This window comes from Monodon monoceros, unplaced genomic scaffold, assembly GCF_005190385.1.
Source record: "Monodon monoceros isolate NGI ecotype Baffin Bay Population unplaced genomic scaffold, NGI_Narwhal_1 Super_Scaffold_3, whole genome shotgun sequence".
In the NCBI taxonomy this organism is placed as follows: Eukaryota; Metazoa; Chordata; class Mammalia; order Artiodactyla; family Monodontidae; genus Monodon; species Monodon monoceros.
Genome location: NW_021703780.1, coordinates 13,464,804 through 13,485,183, shown reverse-complemented (window position 1 = coordinate 13,485,183; position 20,380 = coordinate 13,464,804). Strand labels below are relative to the sequence as shown.

General features: G+C 49.7%; 1 protein-coding gene across 3 annotated transcripts in view; it reads left to right on the top strand.

Moving 5' to 3' along the window:
• ATXN1 (ataxin 1) overlaps nucleotides 1–20,380 on the top strand; it is a 386,096-nt gene that overhangs the window by 354,074 nt on the left and 11,642 nt on the right. For all 3 annotated transcript variants that reach the window (XM_029242536.1, XM_029242538.1, XM_029242537.1), the window contains one exon: nucleotides 9,404–11,456. In XM_029242536.1, the coding sequence (XP_029098369.1) occupies nucleotides 9,564–11,456 (1,893 nt within the window). In that variant the 5' untranslated portion in view covers nucleotides 9,404–9,563. The remainder of the gene's footprint in view (nucleotides 1–9,403; nucleotides 11,457–20,380) is intronic.

Sequence of the window (20,380 nt, the reverse complement as noted above, 5' to 3'; positions counted from 1 at the left end):
TACTGCCACCCATCGAGGCTCATCCGAGCCCCGGTGTCTAGAGATTTTCTTGGAGCTCAGTCTCATACCACCCACGTGGTTGATCTTTTATCCTCAGCTCCTCCCGGAGGTTGGGTGCGTAACTTTAGTCTTTTAATTCCTCCAGAGGTTGGCACTGATATCGCATGGGGCCCAAAGCCCCCCTCATAAATTATATTTTAGACTGGTGGTCAAAGCCCCCAGGCAAACAGACATACTTCTATAGGCAGGACCTCCCAGTAGCCAAAGACAAAGGCCAGACATCTGTTTGGGTAAGGTTAATCCTGCACTATATACCAGCAGATCTACTGCATAATCCGAGAACTGGAACCCAGGTGTTTGTATCAGATGAATCAAGATTTTCATCTTATTTCTGCCATTTATGAGCCACGTAACCTTAGGGGAGTCCCTGAACACGCTAAACCTCAGTGTGCTGGTCTTTACAGTGGGATGATAACACACTGGCTGTTGCTTGTATGAAAAGCATTGCTATCTGTAGTCTACACAAAGAAAGCCCTAGTGGCTTCTGTCCTGCCTGTTTTGCTGGGTCCCAGGAGGTCTCAGGGCCTTTGTAGCCAAGACGGTGGTAGAGTTGTATAGTGTCCCAGAGACTGGAAGACAACCACAGAAGGGACCCCAACATGGAACTCCCAGGAGGCATGACTTGTTAGTTCAAGATTATACAGAACCTTCCACTTTCCTTCCACTCGCCCACATCAAGGGCAACAAATGCTTCATTCAGACTCTCTCAGACTGCCTCAGTTCCAGAAAGGCATTTTTCTGACTTGTTGGAGATTTTCGTGTTCTCTGTTTGTAAACTTGGGCCATCTAATCTCCTGGAACCCCAGCACCCTGGTAGTTGAGAGAATCTGACTAAGCCCCCTCCAGCTACCACGGGCCCCTTGCTGTGTGGTGTGTAGCAGAGCTTATGCGAGTGTGTGTGAGAAGACAGCTGGCAGCCTTCCCTGTGGGATGTGGAAAGAAGATTCTGCATTTCCCCACCATGCCTTTGGGGAATTACTCATCTAAGTGCTGTGGAAGAGCAGGCAGAGTGGAACCAGGAACCATTACACTTAACCCTTACAGAGACACGCCAAGCTCGAGTTTAGCATCTCACCTTTCTGTTGATTCTACTTGTACCTGTGGAGTGGCTTTCATGCTTTTTGGTGTGAATGGGGGCCTGTGCATTGGGAGCTATTATAACTATAATCCATTCTACCAGCTGAAGAAAGAAAATAAATTCTCAAACATCCATGGCTTTTTCTTTTGTGTAAATCACAGGTGTGAGGAAAAGCCCAGATGCTGGAAAGGATTGAGAGTTTGAAGGTATTGTGTTGATTTGATCACGGAACCAGGAGAGATTAGTGATACATCAGTGTGGGTGAAAACAAGGGATTCAGGAAGAAGCATTTGCTGAGTTACAATTAGGATGGTGAGCATTTATTGAGTGTGTGCATGATGCCAGGCACTGTGCATACTAATTCCTCCCCATCTTATAGGCAGAGATATTACCTATAAGATTACACACTGTTGAGATACTTACTCTCTAAACTGGACACATGTATAATTTAGAGTAAAATAAAAATTACAAGAAAGAGAAAGATTCCATAGGCAGTAGGAGTGAGGCCAGGGTTGTTGGGTTTTTTTTCTTTTTTAATTTTTATACAATTTGTAAAGGTTACTTTCCATTTACGGTTACCACAAAATATTGGCTCTATTTCCCGTGTTGTACAAGACATCCTTGAGCCTATCTTACACCCAAAAGTTTGTACCTCCCCCTCCTCCACCCCTATATTGCCTCTCTCTCCTTTGCACTGGTAGCCACCAGTTTGTTCTCTATATCTGTGAGCCTGCTTCTTTTATGTTGTATTCACTAGTTTGTTGTATTTTTAGATTCCACATATAAGCAGTATCATTCTGTATTTCTTTCTCTGTCTTACCTCACTTAGCATAATGCCCCTCCCCAGTCTGTCCATGTTGCTGCAAATGGCAAAGTTTCATTCTTTTTCAGGGCCAAGTAGTATTCCATTGTATAAATATACCACATCTTCTTTATCCATTCATCTGTTGATGGACAGCTAGGTTGTTTCCATATCTTGGCTATTGTAAATAACGCTGCTATGAACATTGGGGTGCGTATATCTTTCCAAATGAGTGTTTTGGGGGTTTTTTTCAGATAGATGCCCAGGAATGGGATTGTTGGATCGTATGGTAGTTCTATTTTTAGTTTTTTGAGAAACCTGCATACTGTTTCCCACAATGGCTGCACCAATTTGCATTCCCACCAGCAGTGCAGGAGAGTCCCCTTTTCTCCATGTCCCCGCTGTCCTCGACAACACTTGTTATTTGTAGATGAAGCCAGGCTTTGAACTTGTCCTTTACCTACACCCCAGCCTATTCTTTCTACCACTCTCTGTGTCCTCCCCCTACTGGTACTAGTAAGAATATTAATTTGTTACCTTCCTATCAGTAATAATAATGTTTTATCCTGATATTCCAACGATGCCCATGGAAGTGAGTGCTGAACGACTTCTGAAGTGAGATTTCTCACTGTTGTGCTAAGAATATTCGATCAAGAGTCAAAAATTGACAGGTCCTTGTCTCCTAACCCCAGTTCTAACCATGTTACTGTGGCCAGTTCTTTGCACCTCGTCACAGCAGTCCCTCTGTCCTTAAAACAATTCACTCAGGAGCAGGGTGAGAACTGCTGTGGGGTCGTGGAAAGCACCTATGGTTCCCAGCCTCCAGCCAGAGTGGTGGGTAAACAGAGATTCCCGTGTCCCGGGGTGGCTAATCTGGCACACACAGCCCTTGAGAGCAGAAAGGCATTTGCTTACGTACTGAACCAGGGAAGGTCTTGACAGAAAAGCATTTCCGGCTTTTCTTAAAAACTCAAACTCGACGTCGCTTGGACAATTCATTTGGGAACGGTTTCGGTCCAGATGGATATCCCTTCAAGTGATTATTTTTCCTTGAGCCTTTCCAGGAGTTCCAGCACGGGCAGGCTGCCAGGGGACACTGGCTGCTCAGATGCTGCGGCGACATCCCACGTGAGCCAGGGACAGCCCAGCCCAGCTGTGGGCCTTGCCCCTCTGCCCTCCTCTCTCAGGCCTGACCTCCTGCGGACACAGAAGTGGGCCACATCCCCATGCGGTGGACCCACCCAGAGGACAGATCTCCCTGTTTTTCCAGAGGTGGCAAAACCCACTAGAAACACCCCCCGGTGTCACAATCGTCACGTGGATGAGATACGATAATGGCAGAAGCCAGGAACCAAGGAAGAGCTTCGCCCAGGCTTGAGGAAGCCTGTCACTCTAGTATGCTGACATTAGAAGCAGATGAGGGAGCCCGACTTAGGGAGGAGGGAGATGGGGGGGCGGGGTTAGCTCCATGCCAAGCAGAGGAGTTCAGTGGAGGAAGGGCAGCAGAGCGGCTGTGCGTCTTGAAGAGTCCCCTCCAGCATCTTTCCATCAAGGATATGGAGATGTGATCAGAACAGTGACTCCGAGTCAGTTTGTTGCCCTCAGAGTTTCCCTGAGCCAGGGAACACCCAAATGCAACTGTATTCTTACAGGTGGATTTAATTTTTTTAATTATTACATTACATTTAGTCACTGTATTCATTGCCCCCAAATCTATAGATGAACAGGGCCCCCCAAAACTGTTATTCTTGGTGCTAATAATATAAAGAGAGGGACTCTTTTCTCCTGCCTGTCCTCATTCCACTAACATCTCAGCTGTAGATGGTCATGGCAGATCCCTGCCTTCCCAGCCCTGTGTGGCATGTGTCACTTCACTGACTGAAGGGTCCTGCACCCTGGTGCAGACTTGAACTTGCTTTTGGTGACCCTAGAGGGAGAGAGAGCTTGTTTACACAGCGTGATAGCATCCACGGTTCTCCACCTCTGACTCTGTAGGATTTTCCCTCTGGGGTTTCAGCGCTGCTGTGCCCTGGATCACCACTAGGTGCGCTCATTGAGCCTGGTGCTGGGTGATGTGCTGTGGGGGGGGGGGGTCCCTGCTGGCAAGCCTGTGAAGTATGAAGATCTCTCTCTCACTTCCTTAATCAACTCCGCCTCTAACACGGTATGCCACGCCCCCTGCAGTCCCTGATTAGTGCTAGGTGGAGTGCAGCGGTGCCCTGTACGTTTTCTCCCCCTCTCATCCCTATGATTCTGTCTCTCTTCCACATGGGACCATCAGTTCGTGTCTCCAAACTCTGCCTCAACACTTGGGATGACACGGGGATCCCTACCTCATGAGGCAGCCCAGCTCATTTTAACAGTTCTAATTACTTTTTCATTTCTACTGTATGCAGTCGTCGCTCAGTATTTGCGGGGGATTGGTTCCAGGAGGCCCCGATGCTCGAGCTCCCTGGCCGACGTTCCGTGTAGGTGGTCCTGCATCCTCAGATTCAGCCAGGTGCAGATGGTGTAGTACTGCAGGTATTTATTGAAACAAAAATCCCCGTATAAGTGGACCTGCGCAGTTCAAACCCGTGTTGTTCAAGGGTCAACTGTGTATCAATGTAATTTGGAGGTCAGTTCTGCTCTCCTGCCTTCCACGGAGGGCCCTTTTATAGATCTGAGCATTGCACCTCTGCTCCGGCTTTTTTCTGTCCCCCAGGCCACACATCTTCAGTTGCCTCAGCTGTTACTTACCTGTCTTGGGTCCAGACCTCCCACTAACCCCATCGCTCCACCCTGGGCATGCCTGCTGGTGTCCCCTTGCCTCAGGACTTTGTGGCTTTACCAGTGCCGTGTGCTCCTGCAGTATTCATTCCATTATTGGGAATACTGTGCTTTTTAAAATGAAGCTTATAGTTATGCCAGCTTTTAGGCACCATACCCAACTGTTGGTTCATATTGAATGGATGGTCAAACAGAAAATTCCTTGGCTCTTTGATGTGAACTATTCTTAAGTCAGATTGCTCCAACCCTGCTATTAGACTAATTGAGCTATTGAAACCAAGGGCAGGGCATGTATATTTATTCTCGTTCATCTTTATTTTTTTGGTTTTGTGCCATCACTTCCAGCTTCTCAGGATATGTTTGAATATTTATTGCAGTAATATATTAGGCATCCCTTTTAGCCTTCTGTTACCTCTAAATATGATAACCAAAACACTAATAAAATGGTGAACAGAATAGAACTGAAAATAGAGTTCTGGCATATCATTTGCCCCATGCTGACACTGAATAATTAAGGTCCACTGTACATACTAGAAACAAGGTAAGTGTTTGATGAATGAATATGTGATCCACTTCCCTTGGGGCATTCTTGTTCAGTCAACCATGAAGGTATCTAATTACGCTATCATCCAACCGACCCTTCTCCATCCCAGAAACCTCAAGGATATCAGAGTTGGGCCTATTTTTAATATTTAACCTAAATGAAGTGCCTTCTACCCTTGCACTACACAGATCTTCCTGTGTAATAATTTAGTAAAGCAAGAGGTTTGCATGTCAGGACTTCAAGAATCCTTGCCATGTCCTAGTGACCTCTCCCATCAGGTCCAGGTGTTCTGTCTTTTAAATGGTCATATGGTTTTTCCAGAACTGACACAAGCTCACCAGGCTGCATTTCCTCCTCTTTAAAACTGAAACCACGTCTCTGCTGTGCATGGACATACATGCCAGACAGTCATGGGTTTCACTCAAACTGAGAAACTCGCAGGATGGAGGGTGCTGGACAGAGCAACCTAGTTTATTGCCCTGACCTTGGAATGCATTTTTAGGACTGTATGTATCAGATTCTAGGAGTGTCTTCCATTCAGAGCAGTTGGTTGTTATTTACAGGACTCGAAATCAGTGGGGATCATCTCATTTTCCTAACACTTCTGAAGCAATCTGAATCCACGTTAATGGGGGTGGGGGGGGGCTCTGGGGATTTTTGAATGATATCAAAGATATAAATATCTTCCTTTATTAAAGTCTGTCTTTTCTCCTGGAGATGATCGAATTATCCATAAAATGCACAATAACAGCCTTTTTGAGGTGTATTTCCTTATAGTTCTTGAAGATGGAAAGAGCCAGAAGAAAAGGAGCATCTGTTACTTAGAACTGTATTGGGTCTAGGTGACCCCAAAGTAAACAGCTGAGTTCTCCCTAAATATTAGCTGCTTATCTCCAAGGCTCCATCGATTCTGTTTGCTCACAGCACCTAGTTTGGTTTCCCAGCACCTACTCCATCAGAAGAGGCTCCAGACGTTTACTTTACTTAGAAGCTTATGCAGACAAGCCGAGTTTCTCACACCTTGCTGTGCATATGAATCATCTGGAGGTGTTGTTAAAATGCAGACTCTGAAATCAGGAGGTTTGGGTGGGGCCTGAGGTTCTGCTTTTCTAAAGCTGCCGGGGGAGCTAGTCTGAGGACCACACTTGGAACAGCAAGGTCTTATTGCCACTGAGCTAAATTTTAAGATACTGATGAGAGAGATACAAATGTAGATATAAAGATGCTTAAGATGGATGTATTCAGAACAGCGATTAGCAGGCAAATTGTATGTAGTAAGCCCTAAATAAATTTGTCTCGATCCATCTATTAATTCCCTGTTCACTTCCCCTTTCCTAATAATAATGTTGAAACCTATGATCTGCATGTGTGGCTCTTCGGTAACTTAGCAGTTATACAGTGGTGTGTGGCCCCGTGTCTCTTGTTGTGACAGGTACATCCGGAGGTGAACTCCGGGACCCAGGTGAACCACTGGTGCGTTTCAGCACTGAAAAGGCAATGAGGGACATGGAGACCATGTGTCTGCAGCTAGAAAGAGACCCTGAAAGCAGACATCCACTCTCCTTTTTTCTTCTCTTCTTCCTAGTCTCTTTCTTTCTCCCTTCCTTTTCCCTGCTGTACTTTGCACCTTCGCGATTTACCTCTCTGTTCTTTTAATTTATGAACTATCATCCAATGTACCAGGGACATGGTGGCGTCCTGTGGCGCCCTCTCGTGGTTCACTGAAAATACAGCAAGATACAGTCCCTATCCTCACGATGATTTCCCGTGATGAGAGATACAGACAGTATAGAGAGCTAATGAAACACAGAGAAAGGGACACATGCCCCAGAATTAGAGAGACTCGACTCCTCCAAGCTGCGCTGGTAAATAGGAGACAAGGTTCTCCTAAAGGTAGGAGGAGGGAGTGTTGAAATTTGTATCAGTTTGGCCCCAGGTCGCTCCAGTTAACCTTTGTATCCTTGATTTATCATTTGTATTATCTGGAAAAGATGTTTATCAATGGACAACTTTAAAGAAGAGTATATTTGTGTGGTAAGGCCGATATGGTCCTAGTTGGTCCATTAGCAGAAGACCAGCCATGGAATCTATACTGAGATCTTTAGGGCCAACTGAGTCAGCCAGTGTCTTTCAAAAAACAACACAGTGTAAATAAACCAAGGCACTGCCGAGAACCAAGTCAGCATTCGTATTCAAATTCACTAAAGCTGAGTTCTTTTTTTAAAACTACCTTCAGAGGGGTTTTCTAGGTTTGTGTATGGTGCATTCGGTTGTACAGCAGTTTTACATTTGCATTGCTAATGGACCTCTTTCTGAATGCATTTGACATTTTACTTGGCTTTGAAAGGACTTTTATGCCGCTATTTTTTCTTCCCTAGAGCTGCCTTGGGCTAATTAACCTATTGCCTTACTGGCTGGGCCTACTATATTCTCATTCCGGATTCTGACATATTACTCTTGCATGAACTTCCCTAATGAAATCCTGTGGGGTTTTATTGGATCAGTGCTGCTGTGGAGCCAGCAGGGGGCGCATGGAACAGTTCGCTTTGAGTCCATCTCCTAAATGACTTTCCTTTGCTAGTCTGTGTGGGAACAGAGTTTATGCAGTTCTTTCTTAGCGCGACTTAAAACCTAGAGATAAAAGATCAGTATCAGTACTTTTTAAGTAGTCAAAAGGGGCAGCTGTTTTCAGTTTTTGTAGTTTAATTTTATTCTATCATTGTTTTGAAAATAGCATTGTCATCTTAATCTATTTGCACATATTGGGTGTAAATTACGTGCCATGCATTTCATAAGAGAAGGCTGTACAGAATGGAGTTATCTGGGACTTACAAAGCCCTAGGTCGGGGAGGGTAGTGCTGAAAACTGCTTCCTTAACTGTGTCTGTTTTAACATCAGACTATAGAAAAGCAGGTCTGCGTAGGAGAAATGCTAAAAACCTAGGGCCTGGAATTCCCAGAGCCTGATCCAGGGCTTCCCAGGGTCACAGCGCGTGACATGGCTCACGGCTGCAGCTGCCGCCTGTAAGCCTGGTCCCTGTTGGTTCCATTGATGATCTGCCTCTTGCCAGGCGGGCATCTGTCTGCCGACACAGTCATGGTAACAGAGTTCTGTGGTTCCTGAAAGACTGCGATTAGGTGTCCATGAAAACTGGCTCCAGGCTCACTACTTGTATGTCCAGGTTGAAACACTCAGGCCTGATTGGCCCAGCAGAGGTTTCCTCTCTAGGGTTGAGGGTGGATTGGCCCTTTATGGAGCGTGTGGAGAGAAAATTCAAAGACCACTTGGAAAGGAAGTAAGAGGCAGAGGTAGAGCAAGCATAAAGCCACCCTCGTTAAGGACACCCTCGATGCATCAGCCTGGTTATTGCATTTTTTTAAAACCATAACCATGTTCCTGTTTTAACTGTCAAACAGATTCCTTTTGGCTTTCTGTTACCATGTGAGTAGCTGTACTGGGAGTTGTTTGGAAACTTGTAGAGAACACGATTATTTGGGGCTCCCTGTGCTGAGTTGGCCTGTGTATAGTGTGTGTGCACGTGCGTGCATGCATGCGTGTGTTAGGGAAGAGAGAATTGTAGATCCAGTATGGACCCAGAGTCAGTGGAATCTCTGAGTAGCGCCTTTGGCAGATGAGGACTCAGAGACAAGGTATGAAGTCCGCTGAGGATTTCCGTTCCTAACCTCGTCCTCCCAGTGCCTGGCTCAGAGGGTAGGTCTGGCTGACCTTCACCGGTGTCACCCACCTTGTGGGCATTGTTTGATTGCCCAGCGAGGTAAAGAAGAGCTAAGGCGTGGGAGTGGCATTTCTGGAAGCGAAACTAAGAAACGCATTGTCTACCTTCTGGAAAGAGAAAAAGAGAAGAGGGTATTGAGAGAGGTGTCTCAGGAGACTTGCTAAATCTATAAAAAAGAGGTTTTGACTTGCATGTTGTAATGATCTTGCTGATGTCCTAAACAGCGCGGCCGGCCAGCGTTTTACCTGCTCTAATGTGGGGGCGGGCAGGGGCGGGGGTGTGTTTGGAATTCACGTTGACACCAGAAGCTTAGTCTCAATCTCGAGGAGGACGTTCTTTTCCGGTGCTGATGTTCTGATCGCCTCTCTCCTCCCTCTCCTCTTCCCCTTGTCCCGACCCTCTTCCTTTTCCCAGATTCCAGGGCGGCTGCTGGCGGATCGCACCCACAGGGAGATGATTCCTCATGAAGAGCCTGGATCCCCTACAGAAATCAAATGTGACTTTCCGTTTATCAGACTGAAAGCAGAGCCAGCCAGAGAGTGAAACGGTCACCGTGGAGGGGGGACGGCGAAAAATGAAATCCAACCAAGAGCGCAGTAACGAATGCCTGCCTCCCAAGAAACGCGAGATCCCCGCCACCAGCCGGCCCTCGGAGGACAAGGCCACGGCTGTGCCCAGCGACAACCACCGCGCGGAGGGCGTGGCATGGCTCCCGGGCCACGCGAGCGGCCGGGGCCACGCGGGCGGGCGGCTAGGGCCGGCGGGGCCCCCGGCAGAGCTCGGTTTACAGCAGGGAATAGGTTTACACAAAGCGCTGTCCGCGGGGCTGGACTACTCCCCGCCCAGCGCGCCCCGGTCCGTCCCGGCGACCACGACGATGCCCGCGTACCCGCCCCCGCAGTCCGGGGCCCCGGTGTCGCCCGTGCAGTACGCCCACCTGCCGCATACCTTACAGTTCATCGGCTCTTCCCAGTACGGCGGGCCCTACGCCGGCTTCATCCCTTCTCAGCTGATCTCCCCCACGGCCAGCCCCGTCACCAGTGCGGTGGCCTCGGCCGCGGGGGCCGCCACTCCATCCCAGCGCTCCCAGCTGGAGGCCTATTCTACCCTGCTGGCGAACATGGGCGGTCTGAGCCAAGCCTCGGGACACAAGGCTGAGCAGCAGCAGCACTTGGGCAGGACCGCGGGGCTCCTGCCCCCCGGGTCCCCACCACCCACCCAGCAGAACCAGTACATGCACATCTCCAGCTCTCCGCAGAGCGCCGCGCGCCCGGCCTCCCCGCCGGCCATCCCCGTCCACCTGCACCCGCACCAGACGATGATCCCGCACACGCTCACCCTGGGGCCCTCCCCGCAGGTCGTCGTGCAGTACAGCGACACCGGCAGCCACTTTGTCGCCCGCGAGGCCACCAAGAAAGCCGAGAGCAGCCGGCTGCAGCAGGGCGTGCAGGCCAAGGAGATCCTGAACGGGGAGATGGAGAAGGGCCGCAGGTACGGGGCGCCCACCGCGGCCGACCTGGGCCTGGTGAAGGCGGGCGGCAAGGCCGTTCCCCACCCGTACGAGTCCAGGCACGTGGTGGTCCACCCCAGCCCTGCCGACTACGGCAGCCGCGACTCCTCCGGGGTGCGGGCCTCTGTGATGGTCCTGCCCAACAGTAGCACCCCTGCCGCCGACCTGGAGGTGCAGCAGGTCACCCACCGAGAGGCCTCCCCCTCCGCCCTCAACGACAAAAGCGGCCTGCACCTAGGGAAGCCCGGGCACCGATCCTACGCGCTGTCTCCCCAGCAGGCCCTGGGCCCCGAAGGCGTGAAGGCCGCCGCCGTCGCCACGCTGTCCCCCCACACGGTCATTCAGACCACACACAGTGCTTCGGAGCCCCTCCCGGTTGGACTGCCGGCCACAGCCTTCTACGCAGGGACTCAGCCGCCCGTCATCGGCTACCTGAGCAGCCAGCAGCAAGCGATCACCTACGCCGGCGGCCTGCCCCCGCACCTGGTCCTCCCCGGCACCCAGCCCCTGCTCATCCCTGTGGGCAGTGCTGACATGGAGGGGTCGGGGGCGGCCTCGGCCATCGTCACGTCGTCGCCCCAGTTTGCTGCAGTGCCTCACACGTTCGTCACCACCGCCCTTCCCAAGAGCGAGAACTTCAGCCCCGAGGCCCTGGTCACCCAGGCCGCCTACCCAGCCATGGTGCAGGCGCAGATCCACCTGCCTGTGGTGCAGTCGGTGGCATCCCCTGCAGCCGCGCCCCCTACGCTGCCTCCCTACTTCATGAAAGGCTCCATCATCCAGCTGGCCAACGGGGAGCTGAAGAAGGTGGAGGACTTAAAAACGGAAGACTTCATCCAGAGTGCAGAGATCAGCAACGACCTGAAGATCGACTCCAGCACTGTGGAGAGGATCGAGGACAGCCACAGCCCGGGCGTCGCTGTGATACAGTTCGCTGTCGGGGATCACCGAGCACAGGTAACGTTCATCCGGATCACACAGGTAGGGGGACACCCCGCCGCACCACCTTCATCGCTTCCCAGCGCAGTGAATTTCTTCCAAGAGGCAGACCTGTCAGTGGCTGTGGGGATGATGGAGGGTTTTCATTTACACCTGGAAGTTAAACTCGTCACGTTTCCCAACCACGTTCTCTAAGAGAATTAAGCCCTCGTACACCAAAGCACCTGCTGTTTGTAATGAATTAACTTCTCTGTATCTAGAGTGGGGCTGGTCAGGTACCATTCTTGGGACAATTAAGAAGATCGCCACTCAAGTTATTTTTTTGTTCTGTGGTTTAGATGAGGAACCCTGATTAAGAAAAGTCATCTGTTCCCCTCCCCCCCCTTCTTTTGGTCAGGAAAAGACAGTGCTGGTTAAGGTGAGAACGTTAAATGCCCAGAGTGGCCACACCCCATTACACGTCTGTGTTGTAACATGTAGGTTTTGTTATTATTTAGGTATGGTGAGGCCGACAGATGAGAATACAACTGCCATTGAAAAGACAGTTTGTTCTACTCAGATGCCAAGAGGAGGGTTTGTGCCGTGCCATGCAGGGCCACATGGGGAAGCCCCAGGGTCAGTCAGGAGGCACTGGGAGTGAGAAAACATGGGCAAGAGCCTTGATTGTGGTTTCAGGGGGAAGGAGTGGGTGAGGCAGGGTAGGCAGACTTAGGATTGGCTAGTTGGAATCATTTCAGCAGGCCCTGGGCACAGGAGCTGTCCCTGGGTGTCTGGTACCTGGCCCTGGGATGATTAGGGCTGGTGGATAGTGGCCCAGAGAGTGAAAGCTCCATAGAGGAGGTGGCTGGGTTGTGGGTGTTTGCTTTGCATATGAAGGACATTCTCCCAGGCAGGTGAGCTGTCAGCTATCTCTAGCAATGAGCTAACCCAGGGAGGCACAGTCCCTCCAGAGTCAACAAGGCCCCAAGATGTCAAAGCATCAGATATAGAGAATAAAAGGCATGGTTAATACAGTCTGCAAAGTCAGGGCTGTCCCAGGTGAGCTCCTGGACTTCTGATATATAGGAACCCCAAGGACCAGATGTAGCCAAGCTGAGTCATGTTAAAACTGGAACTATGATTAGCTCTCTTAATTTCCATGGGTTCCTTCAGTCCACTCTTTTCCAGTTTCTTAAATCACTTGAATGCATTTATTCTGCCCATTTGTATGAAACAGCAGTTTCACTGCCTAGCTTGCTTGGAGTCAATCAGGTTTGGCCCCGAGGCCAGGAACTGCCCTGGTGGATGGTAGAGACTCACTCCCTCTGGGAATGGTTTCACTGAGGCCTTTTTTTGTGTGTGTGGTACACGGGCCTCTCACTGCTGTGGCCTCTCCCGTTGCGGAGCACAGGCTCCGGACGCGCAGGCTCAGCGGCCATGGCTCACGGGCCCAGCCGCTCTGCGGCATGTGGGATCTTCCCGGACCGGGGCACGAACCCGTGTCCCCTGCATCGGCAGGCAGACTCTCAACCACTGCGCCACCAGGGAAGCCCCTCACTGAGGACTTTGAAACACTCAGATGTGACAGCACCTCCTTCAGGTTGAAATGAGTTGAAAAATGGTCATGGCATAGCTGGTATTTGGGACATTCAAAGAAAATAAACAAACTAGTTAATGGTTTGAATTGTTTTTAGTATATTTAAAAGAAAAAGATCAAGTGAGGTAGGGGAGCCCGGTTTTCCAAAGCATTTTCCAGAACTGCTGGTGAATGTCCGGATGTGGGATCGTGCACGATATCAGGGGACCTGTGTTGCCAGGAGCTTTTAGCCCCGAAGACTTTTCTTTTTTTATGGTGAGATGTTGCTGTAGCCTTTCGTAAGGCCCAAGAAAGATTTCTCAGAGTTCTGATTTAAAAAAAAAATTATATATATAGCAAAAATGAGAATATTTGGAAAAGAGCATCATTATTTAGAACTCACTACCCGTCTGTAGTTTCTGCTCACTCCCACTGTCCTATATGGATTAGGGGTGGATGGATACTAGCTGAAAGAAGAAGCTGTCTTTAGCAAAGTTGTCTTTTAACAGACCCCAGGTGAAGCCTGGAAAATAAGAAGGAGAAGTAAACGTGTTTTTTCATGGTCCTTTTAATCCTTAAAGCACTACTGTGAAGAGAGGTAGGCATGGAAATAGGGGTGATTTTGAAAATGCTGCTGTCTCCGGCCTAGCATCTCTTTCAGTAAAGAGCAGCTCTGAGCTGAGGGCTCATCTCCAAGGCCCCGGCAGCCTCCATAGTCATCAGGAGCTTCACAGACCTCTAGGTTTCACATCGACCCGACCCGGCAGTTCTTAGAGAGGAAGCATCTCTCTGTGTTTGCCTCGCTCGATCCTTTGCAGAGTGAACGCTTAAACGATGGTGAAGTCGGCTTCCATGCGGGAAGTCTCATTTCCTTCCCCTCGCCAGACCACCAGTCTCCTCGCTGACAGCCAAGGTGCAAATTAGAAGGCAGCGTGTTTGTCAGGGCCTGCTCACAGGTCTGCGGCTTCGGCTCCAAAGGGTGGCTGGAGTTTCACGCTGTAGAAACACAAGTGCGGGGCCCCGACACCACCAGTGATTTGTCACTTTACCCCGAAGCCTATCAGAAACAGGCTGACGTCATCACAGCTAAAATATTCCACCAGCTGTGTTTACCACAACTGACAGGAGCAGAGTCAGGAGGGAAGCAGAGGAAGCGAGAGGGGGAGAGGGAAGGGAGACAGAAAACGAAGGCCTGGATTTAATTTACACTCTGAGGGCTGAGGACTTCCCTCCATCCTCAGCGGCACTCGGTGGGGTTTTCTCCCCTGGTCTGTCTGCTCAGTGGATTCGAAATCACTAACACTTGCACCCACAGGGAGATTTAGAAACATGCAAAGTGTTGCACTTAATTAGCAAACTCACAAATTGGATTGGGGAAGTTGTGGAAGGAAGGGGTGGTTTGCTAGAGGACAGATGGCTTTATGACCCCCGGCATAAATCCTGCACGGAAGCAGGACCACAGGGATGCTTGAGTTCGTAAACAGCCACGGGCATCCCCGGTGAATGTCGTGTGGCTGGTGGGGAGAAGCCACGAGCTGGGGTCTGGTTGGCTGCAAGGCAAGTGGTCTCACCTCTCAGAGCTGGGGGTTTTCTCATCGCTAAAATGGGCAAATGATTCCTTATACAAGATCATATCTTGGGCCTCTTCTCGTTTTTGTGATCCCTTGCTTTCCTGCCGTGCAGAACAGCTCTTATAAAATTTACTAGCATCCAGTAAGCAAAAACCAAAGGGGGGACATAAAGGGAAACTTCCCTGACTTCATGCTTATAATCAGCACATAGACCTCGTTGGAAGGAAAGCCATCCTGATAGAGCCAAGGGAGTTTTCACTGAGGGCATTGTTTTCAGGAGCCAAATTCCTAATTATTATTGTGTGAAAGACACCTCCAGGGTGGTCTCCAGCTAAAGCTCCAGATGAGGCAGTGTAGGAGAAAAATGCTTTTGTGTGTTCGTCACCATCCGTGAGGTTTTGTCCTACCCAGTGCAGTATTTCTCGGCCCAGGCAAAGCGTCCTTGCATCCAAGTTCCCCCACCCCGGTGCCGTGGGAGCAAAAAGGGCATCCCAGGCATTGTCTGTTAGCCTGTGCGCACCACATGAAGCCTCTTCGTAGCCACCTGTGGTCTCCTTAGTCCGTGGCGAGTCCCAGAAGGGATCCCCAGGTGATAGCATCAACGTGGGAGCCAGTGTGATGCGGCTGGAGGATGGAGCGTGGTCTGCTTGGGTGGGAAGCAGGTTAGCTGGTCAGAAAACGCAGGACCTGGATCCACCACTCTGGAGCTTGTGCAAACCATGTACAGATCAGTGCACACACACTTCACGGTACAAATACGTATGAGCCTTCCATTCGGTTTACGCCGTAGTGCAAAGAAAGAAGGTTGTCAGACGAATGAAAGGAAATACGTTCGAAGGAACCAGCACAGTAGGTAGCGCGTAGTAGGCCCTCGCCAATGTTAGTTTCCTTTCCACTTGGGTGACTTTGGCCCTGAGAAGAGAAAGGTTAGCTTTTGAAAAATGAATAAAAGGCTTCATTCTCTCCAAAGAGTTTATGGAAGGAGAGACAGTTTAGAAAAGTCTAGAAAGAAGGCTGACCATTTCCAGTGAGCACAGTGAGCCATTTTACGCTGCCTCTGTTCCTGTGGCATGTTCCCCTGAGTGGCCCAGGAGTACCCATCCTGCTGCTTCTCTGAGGAAGGCTCCGTGACCTCGTGCTAGCCTGTGTGCCTGTAACACAATCTGCGTTTTCCTGAGCGTGAGCTGGACTGGAGGGGTCGTTGGGTGGCCCACTCTGCACATCAGTAAGAGGACCGGTGCAGAAACGGGCTCGTGCCCCTTTCTTTTGCAGAGAGGATTTAAGCATCACGCCCGCTGGGGGACCTCCTGCCCGGGATGGCGCCCCCTGGGGGGCCCTGGGCTTCCATCTGGCAAACAGTGTTCTGTCTGAGCAGCCACCCGACCCCTCCATCTCATTCTTCCCAGGCTCAACGTTTCTGAAGAGCACACAGCATTTTGTCAGAATTGTAGTACATTTTATCTGTGAGCTGCTCTGGGGTGACACTTGTCGTTGACTGCGTTTTACCTAAGTGCCGGCCTCCGTCTGTTATTAGGGCTGCCTGTCGCGTCCCAGGTTCGGGAAGGTGACTGCTTCCTTTTACCTCCTTGGTGGCTGCTTACTATTCCGTGCCATTTCCTTCTCCTGACTGTCGTGTGTGTGTGTGTGTGTGTGTGTGTGTGTGTGTGTGTGTGTGTGTACGTGTGTACGCACGCACACCTTTACAGCGTGTTATAATGACGTGATCACTGCATGTCTACTGATGGCTTTTCTTTCATTCCGCTATTTTTTATTTTGACTGCCACGTTCTGTGAGCCGTCAGTGGCAGCATTATGCATTTAATGGATTAGTTGGTGCCTAAAAATAGCCAGAGTCCTCATGCAAGCCAAGCAGAAGCCTGTGTGGTCCCTTAGCAGCCAAGGCAAACCAACTTGCCAAACATTTTACATGTAGGGCTTGGTGGATATGAACCCTAATGAATCAGAAAATAGGTAGTGGCTTCCCTCAAAGCAAAGCTCATTACCGGGCCTGGGGTCCAGTGATTGGTGAGAATCCATTCAGTTCTAATGCCAGAAAGGCTCCAGCAGAGAAATGGTATCGAACACATTTTTGTTTGTGTGTGTGTGTTCCCTCCCCCTCCCCACAAAAGAAGAAAAATGCTCTCCTTTAGCCTGTGTGTGATGTAAGGGCCCCCAGCTTGGGGATCTTACATGTGTTATTTTATTTATTTATTTATTTATTTATTTAAAGGCAAAGAGGAATTTTTTTTTTTTTTTTTTTTGGCTGTGTTGGGTCTTCGTTGCTGCGTGCGGGCTTTCTCTAGTTGCGGTGAGCGGGGGCTACTCTTCATTGCAGTGGCTTCTCGTTGCAGAGCACAGGCTCTAGGCGCATGGGCTCAGCAGTTGTGGCTCACGGGCTCTAGAGCGCAGGCTCAGTAGTTGTGGCACACGGGCTTAGTTGCTCCGCGGCATGTGGGATCTTCCCGGACCAGGGCTCGAACCCGTGTCCCCTGCATTGGCAGGCGGGTTCTTAACCACTGCACCACCAGGGAAGCCATTACGTGTTTTACTGAAGCAGATTCTCTAAGACCATTGTTGTTTATAGCTTTTTAAAAAATAGACTTTATTGTTGGATGTAGTTTCAGGTTTACAAAAAATTGAGCAGAAAGTACAGAGAGTTCCCAGATGCCTGAAGTTTCCCGTTATTAAAATCTTGCATTTTTGTGGTTTACTTGTGACAATTGATAAGCTAAATTGATACATGGTTATTAACTAAAGTCCATGCTTCACATTAGGGTTTACTCTGTGCTGTACATTCTGTGGGTTTTCATAAATGTGTAATATCACGCATCCAGCCTCCCAGTGTCCTAGAAACTGGTTTCCCCACCCTAAAAATCCTTCCTGCTTCACCTATCGGTACTCCACCCCACACCCCTGGCAACCACTGATCAGTTTCCATCTCTGTAGTTCTGCCTTTTCCAGAATGTCATGCAGTTGGACTCCTATAGTATGTAGCCTTTTCAGACTGGCTTCTTTCACTTGGCAACATGCGTTTAAGGTGCTGCCGTGTCTTTTTGTGGCTTTGAGAGCTCATTTCTTTTTAGCCCTAAATAACACGCCGTAGTTCTTTCAGGCACACATTTTAAGACCCCAGGGGAGGAGGGCAAGTGGGATAGACCCGTGTGTCCCAGACCTGCCCTGGTCACCTGCTGCTTGGGTCCCGTGGAGGCCCTGGGAGCCAAGCGACAATGCGAGAAGAACCTAGCTCCTCCGTCACTTGGGGTTTGTGTTTGGAGGCGTCTCTGCGCGGGGATGTGGGTTCAATGAAACAGCTTCCACCAAAGACTGAGTCAGGCTTAGCGCAAATGTGATGAAATGTTTTAAATAGAACACTCACCGACGCTCTTACACTCGACTGAAGAGGTGTGACTTTTTATTAATGATCTTTCAACGTCGAAGTAAATGGGGCTCTCCGTCAGCCCCTCCGTCTTTGTTCCAGGGTTCTCTGATTTTCTTGATGTGTGGAATGTGGTTGTGCAAACTGGCCTTCGAGGAAAGCAGACTGGCTTTTCTCTGCAGGTGAAACAGACCAAGAACGTCACTTGCAGACAAAGTTAGGGATTCCCAATGTAATCATTTCACCAAGAGCAAGACGTCATCACTGAAACCCAGCTTCTGAGCGATGTCCTTGCTCCCAGATGCAGGCAGAATTTGTACATTTGTGATAGGCTCAAGCAAAAACGTTTTGTAAAACAGATGCCCTTCGCATATGTGAAAACAGGGATTCTCGTGAAGGAAAATGGAGACAAAGTTAAGCAACAGACCTTTTGTTTTCTTTATATCTTGCTTTTGGTGATATGTACATATTTGTATATATAGACATAGCACCAATCTACCATTGAAAAGTACAACCAAACAGCATAAGTATGCGTATATGCATGCATTGTTTAGATACAGTAGTCTTTAACTAAGTAGCTAAAGGAATTTTGCTGAACACAGGAAGGTGACATGGAATAAATAATTATCAGCCCAGAAGTGAGGATGTGTTGCCTCCCTGTCTTGGTTTCTTCATCCTGAATGGAAGCTGGAGGTGATCGTTTTAGAGGAGTTGGTTTAGCGGGGCGGGAGGGAGGGAGGGAGGGGAGGGCAGGTTTCTCTCTGGAGCAGTGGTGAGCGACGGGCGTGCCTGCAGCAGCCAGAGGAGGGCGGGAAGAGGGTACAGGAGGATGGGAGGTGATCACCCCTAAAAAAGAGAGGTGCTGGATACAAGACATCCAGAGATGAAAGGCAGAGGGGCCTCAAGCTGACACCAGGACAAAGACTCTTCATGCTCCCATTTCATCTTCCAGACTGCTTAAAGTGTTTGGAAAAGGATATATTTATGGGATGAAAAAAAAAGGACTGTGTCGAGCTGCCAGGAGTTATGTAACATGCTTTGACTTTATATGGTACTGCCCCCATGAGTTTATTTTCATTGGAGTTTAATCTGTCTGAACCCCCACAAGATCATAAAGTGAATTAATGGTTATTAGCCTGGCTGAAAGAGCAAAAAGGAACCTCAAGATTGGAGAGAAAGTAACTGAAGTGTGGTTCAGTGAAATCAGGGTGAGCTCAGCATCTGACTGACAGGGGAACGTGGAGTGAGGCAGCTGTGCCTCAGCCAGGAAAGCTGTCTGTTGGGGGCTGAGCAGCAAGACCCAGGGAAGGCGCAGCCCCTCTCCCTGGGGAGGATTGTAAGCCCAGTTTAGTCCTGGCTGGTGGAAGCAAGGCCAGGCAGAGCCTCTCCAGCGTCTAAACATTGACCTCTGTTGGCCAGTAGTGCCATTGTGGAGTTTTTGACACGTGGAAGGCATAGTCTTTCCGATTTGTACTGAGCACCTATTACATGCCAGGAAGTATTCTGTACCCTGGGGATGGAACAACGAGCAAAGCAGGCAATATCTCAGCCCCCATGGAACATATAGTCTTAAGGGAGTTTATGGGAAGAGGTGAAACAGACAAATATGGAAGTAAACAAAATAATGCATCGAAAGATAATAAGTGCTATGGGAAAAAAGTAAAGCAGCCTAGTGGGGGTGGGGAAGATAAGGATGGAGGGTAGGGTGTTTTTTTTTTGATTTTTTTTTTTTTTTTTTTTTTTTTTTTTGGCGGTACGCGAGCCTCTCACTGTTGTGGCCTCTCTCGTTGCGGAGCACAGGCTCCGGTCGCGCAGGCTCAGTGGCCATGGCTCCCGGGCCCAGCCGCTTCGCGGCACGTGGGATCTTCCCGGACCGGGGCACGAACCCGTGTCCCCTGCATCAGCAGGCGGACTCTCAACCACTGCGCCACCAGGGAAGCCCGGAGGGTAGTTATTTTAAATAGGTGGTCGGTGACGCTGTCTCTGAGAAGGGGAACGGGAGGACACAGGGCAGAACGGACTCCACATGGAGGGAATAGCAGATGCACAGACCCAGAGGCACGAGTGTTTTGGAGTGAAAGGACCAACAGGGAGACCAGTGTCACTACAGTGCAGGGAGGAGGGGGTGGGATGCAGACCACGCCAGGCTTATTCACGGAGGCTTTTTCTCCCCGTGAGAGAAGCTGGCTTGGCCAGGACTGTGGAGGTGGAAGCAGTGAGAAATGGTCTCATTCTAGCTGTAGTTGGAAGAGAACCAATGGGATTTGCTTATGATTTGGATGTGTGTGGTCTGGGAGAAGGAGTCAAGTAAAGTATGATGCCCAGGCCGTTGACCTGAACCCTGGAACAATGGGGACGCTGCCCCTGGAGGTGGGGAGGAACCCAGGAGGCGCCAGTGGGCAGGGGAATATGAAGAGGTCTGTTTGGGACACGTTAAGTTT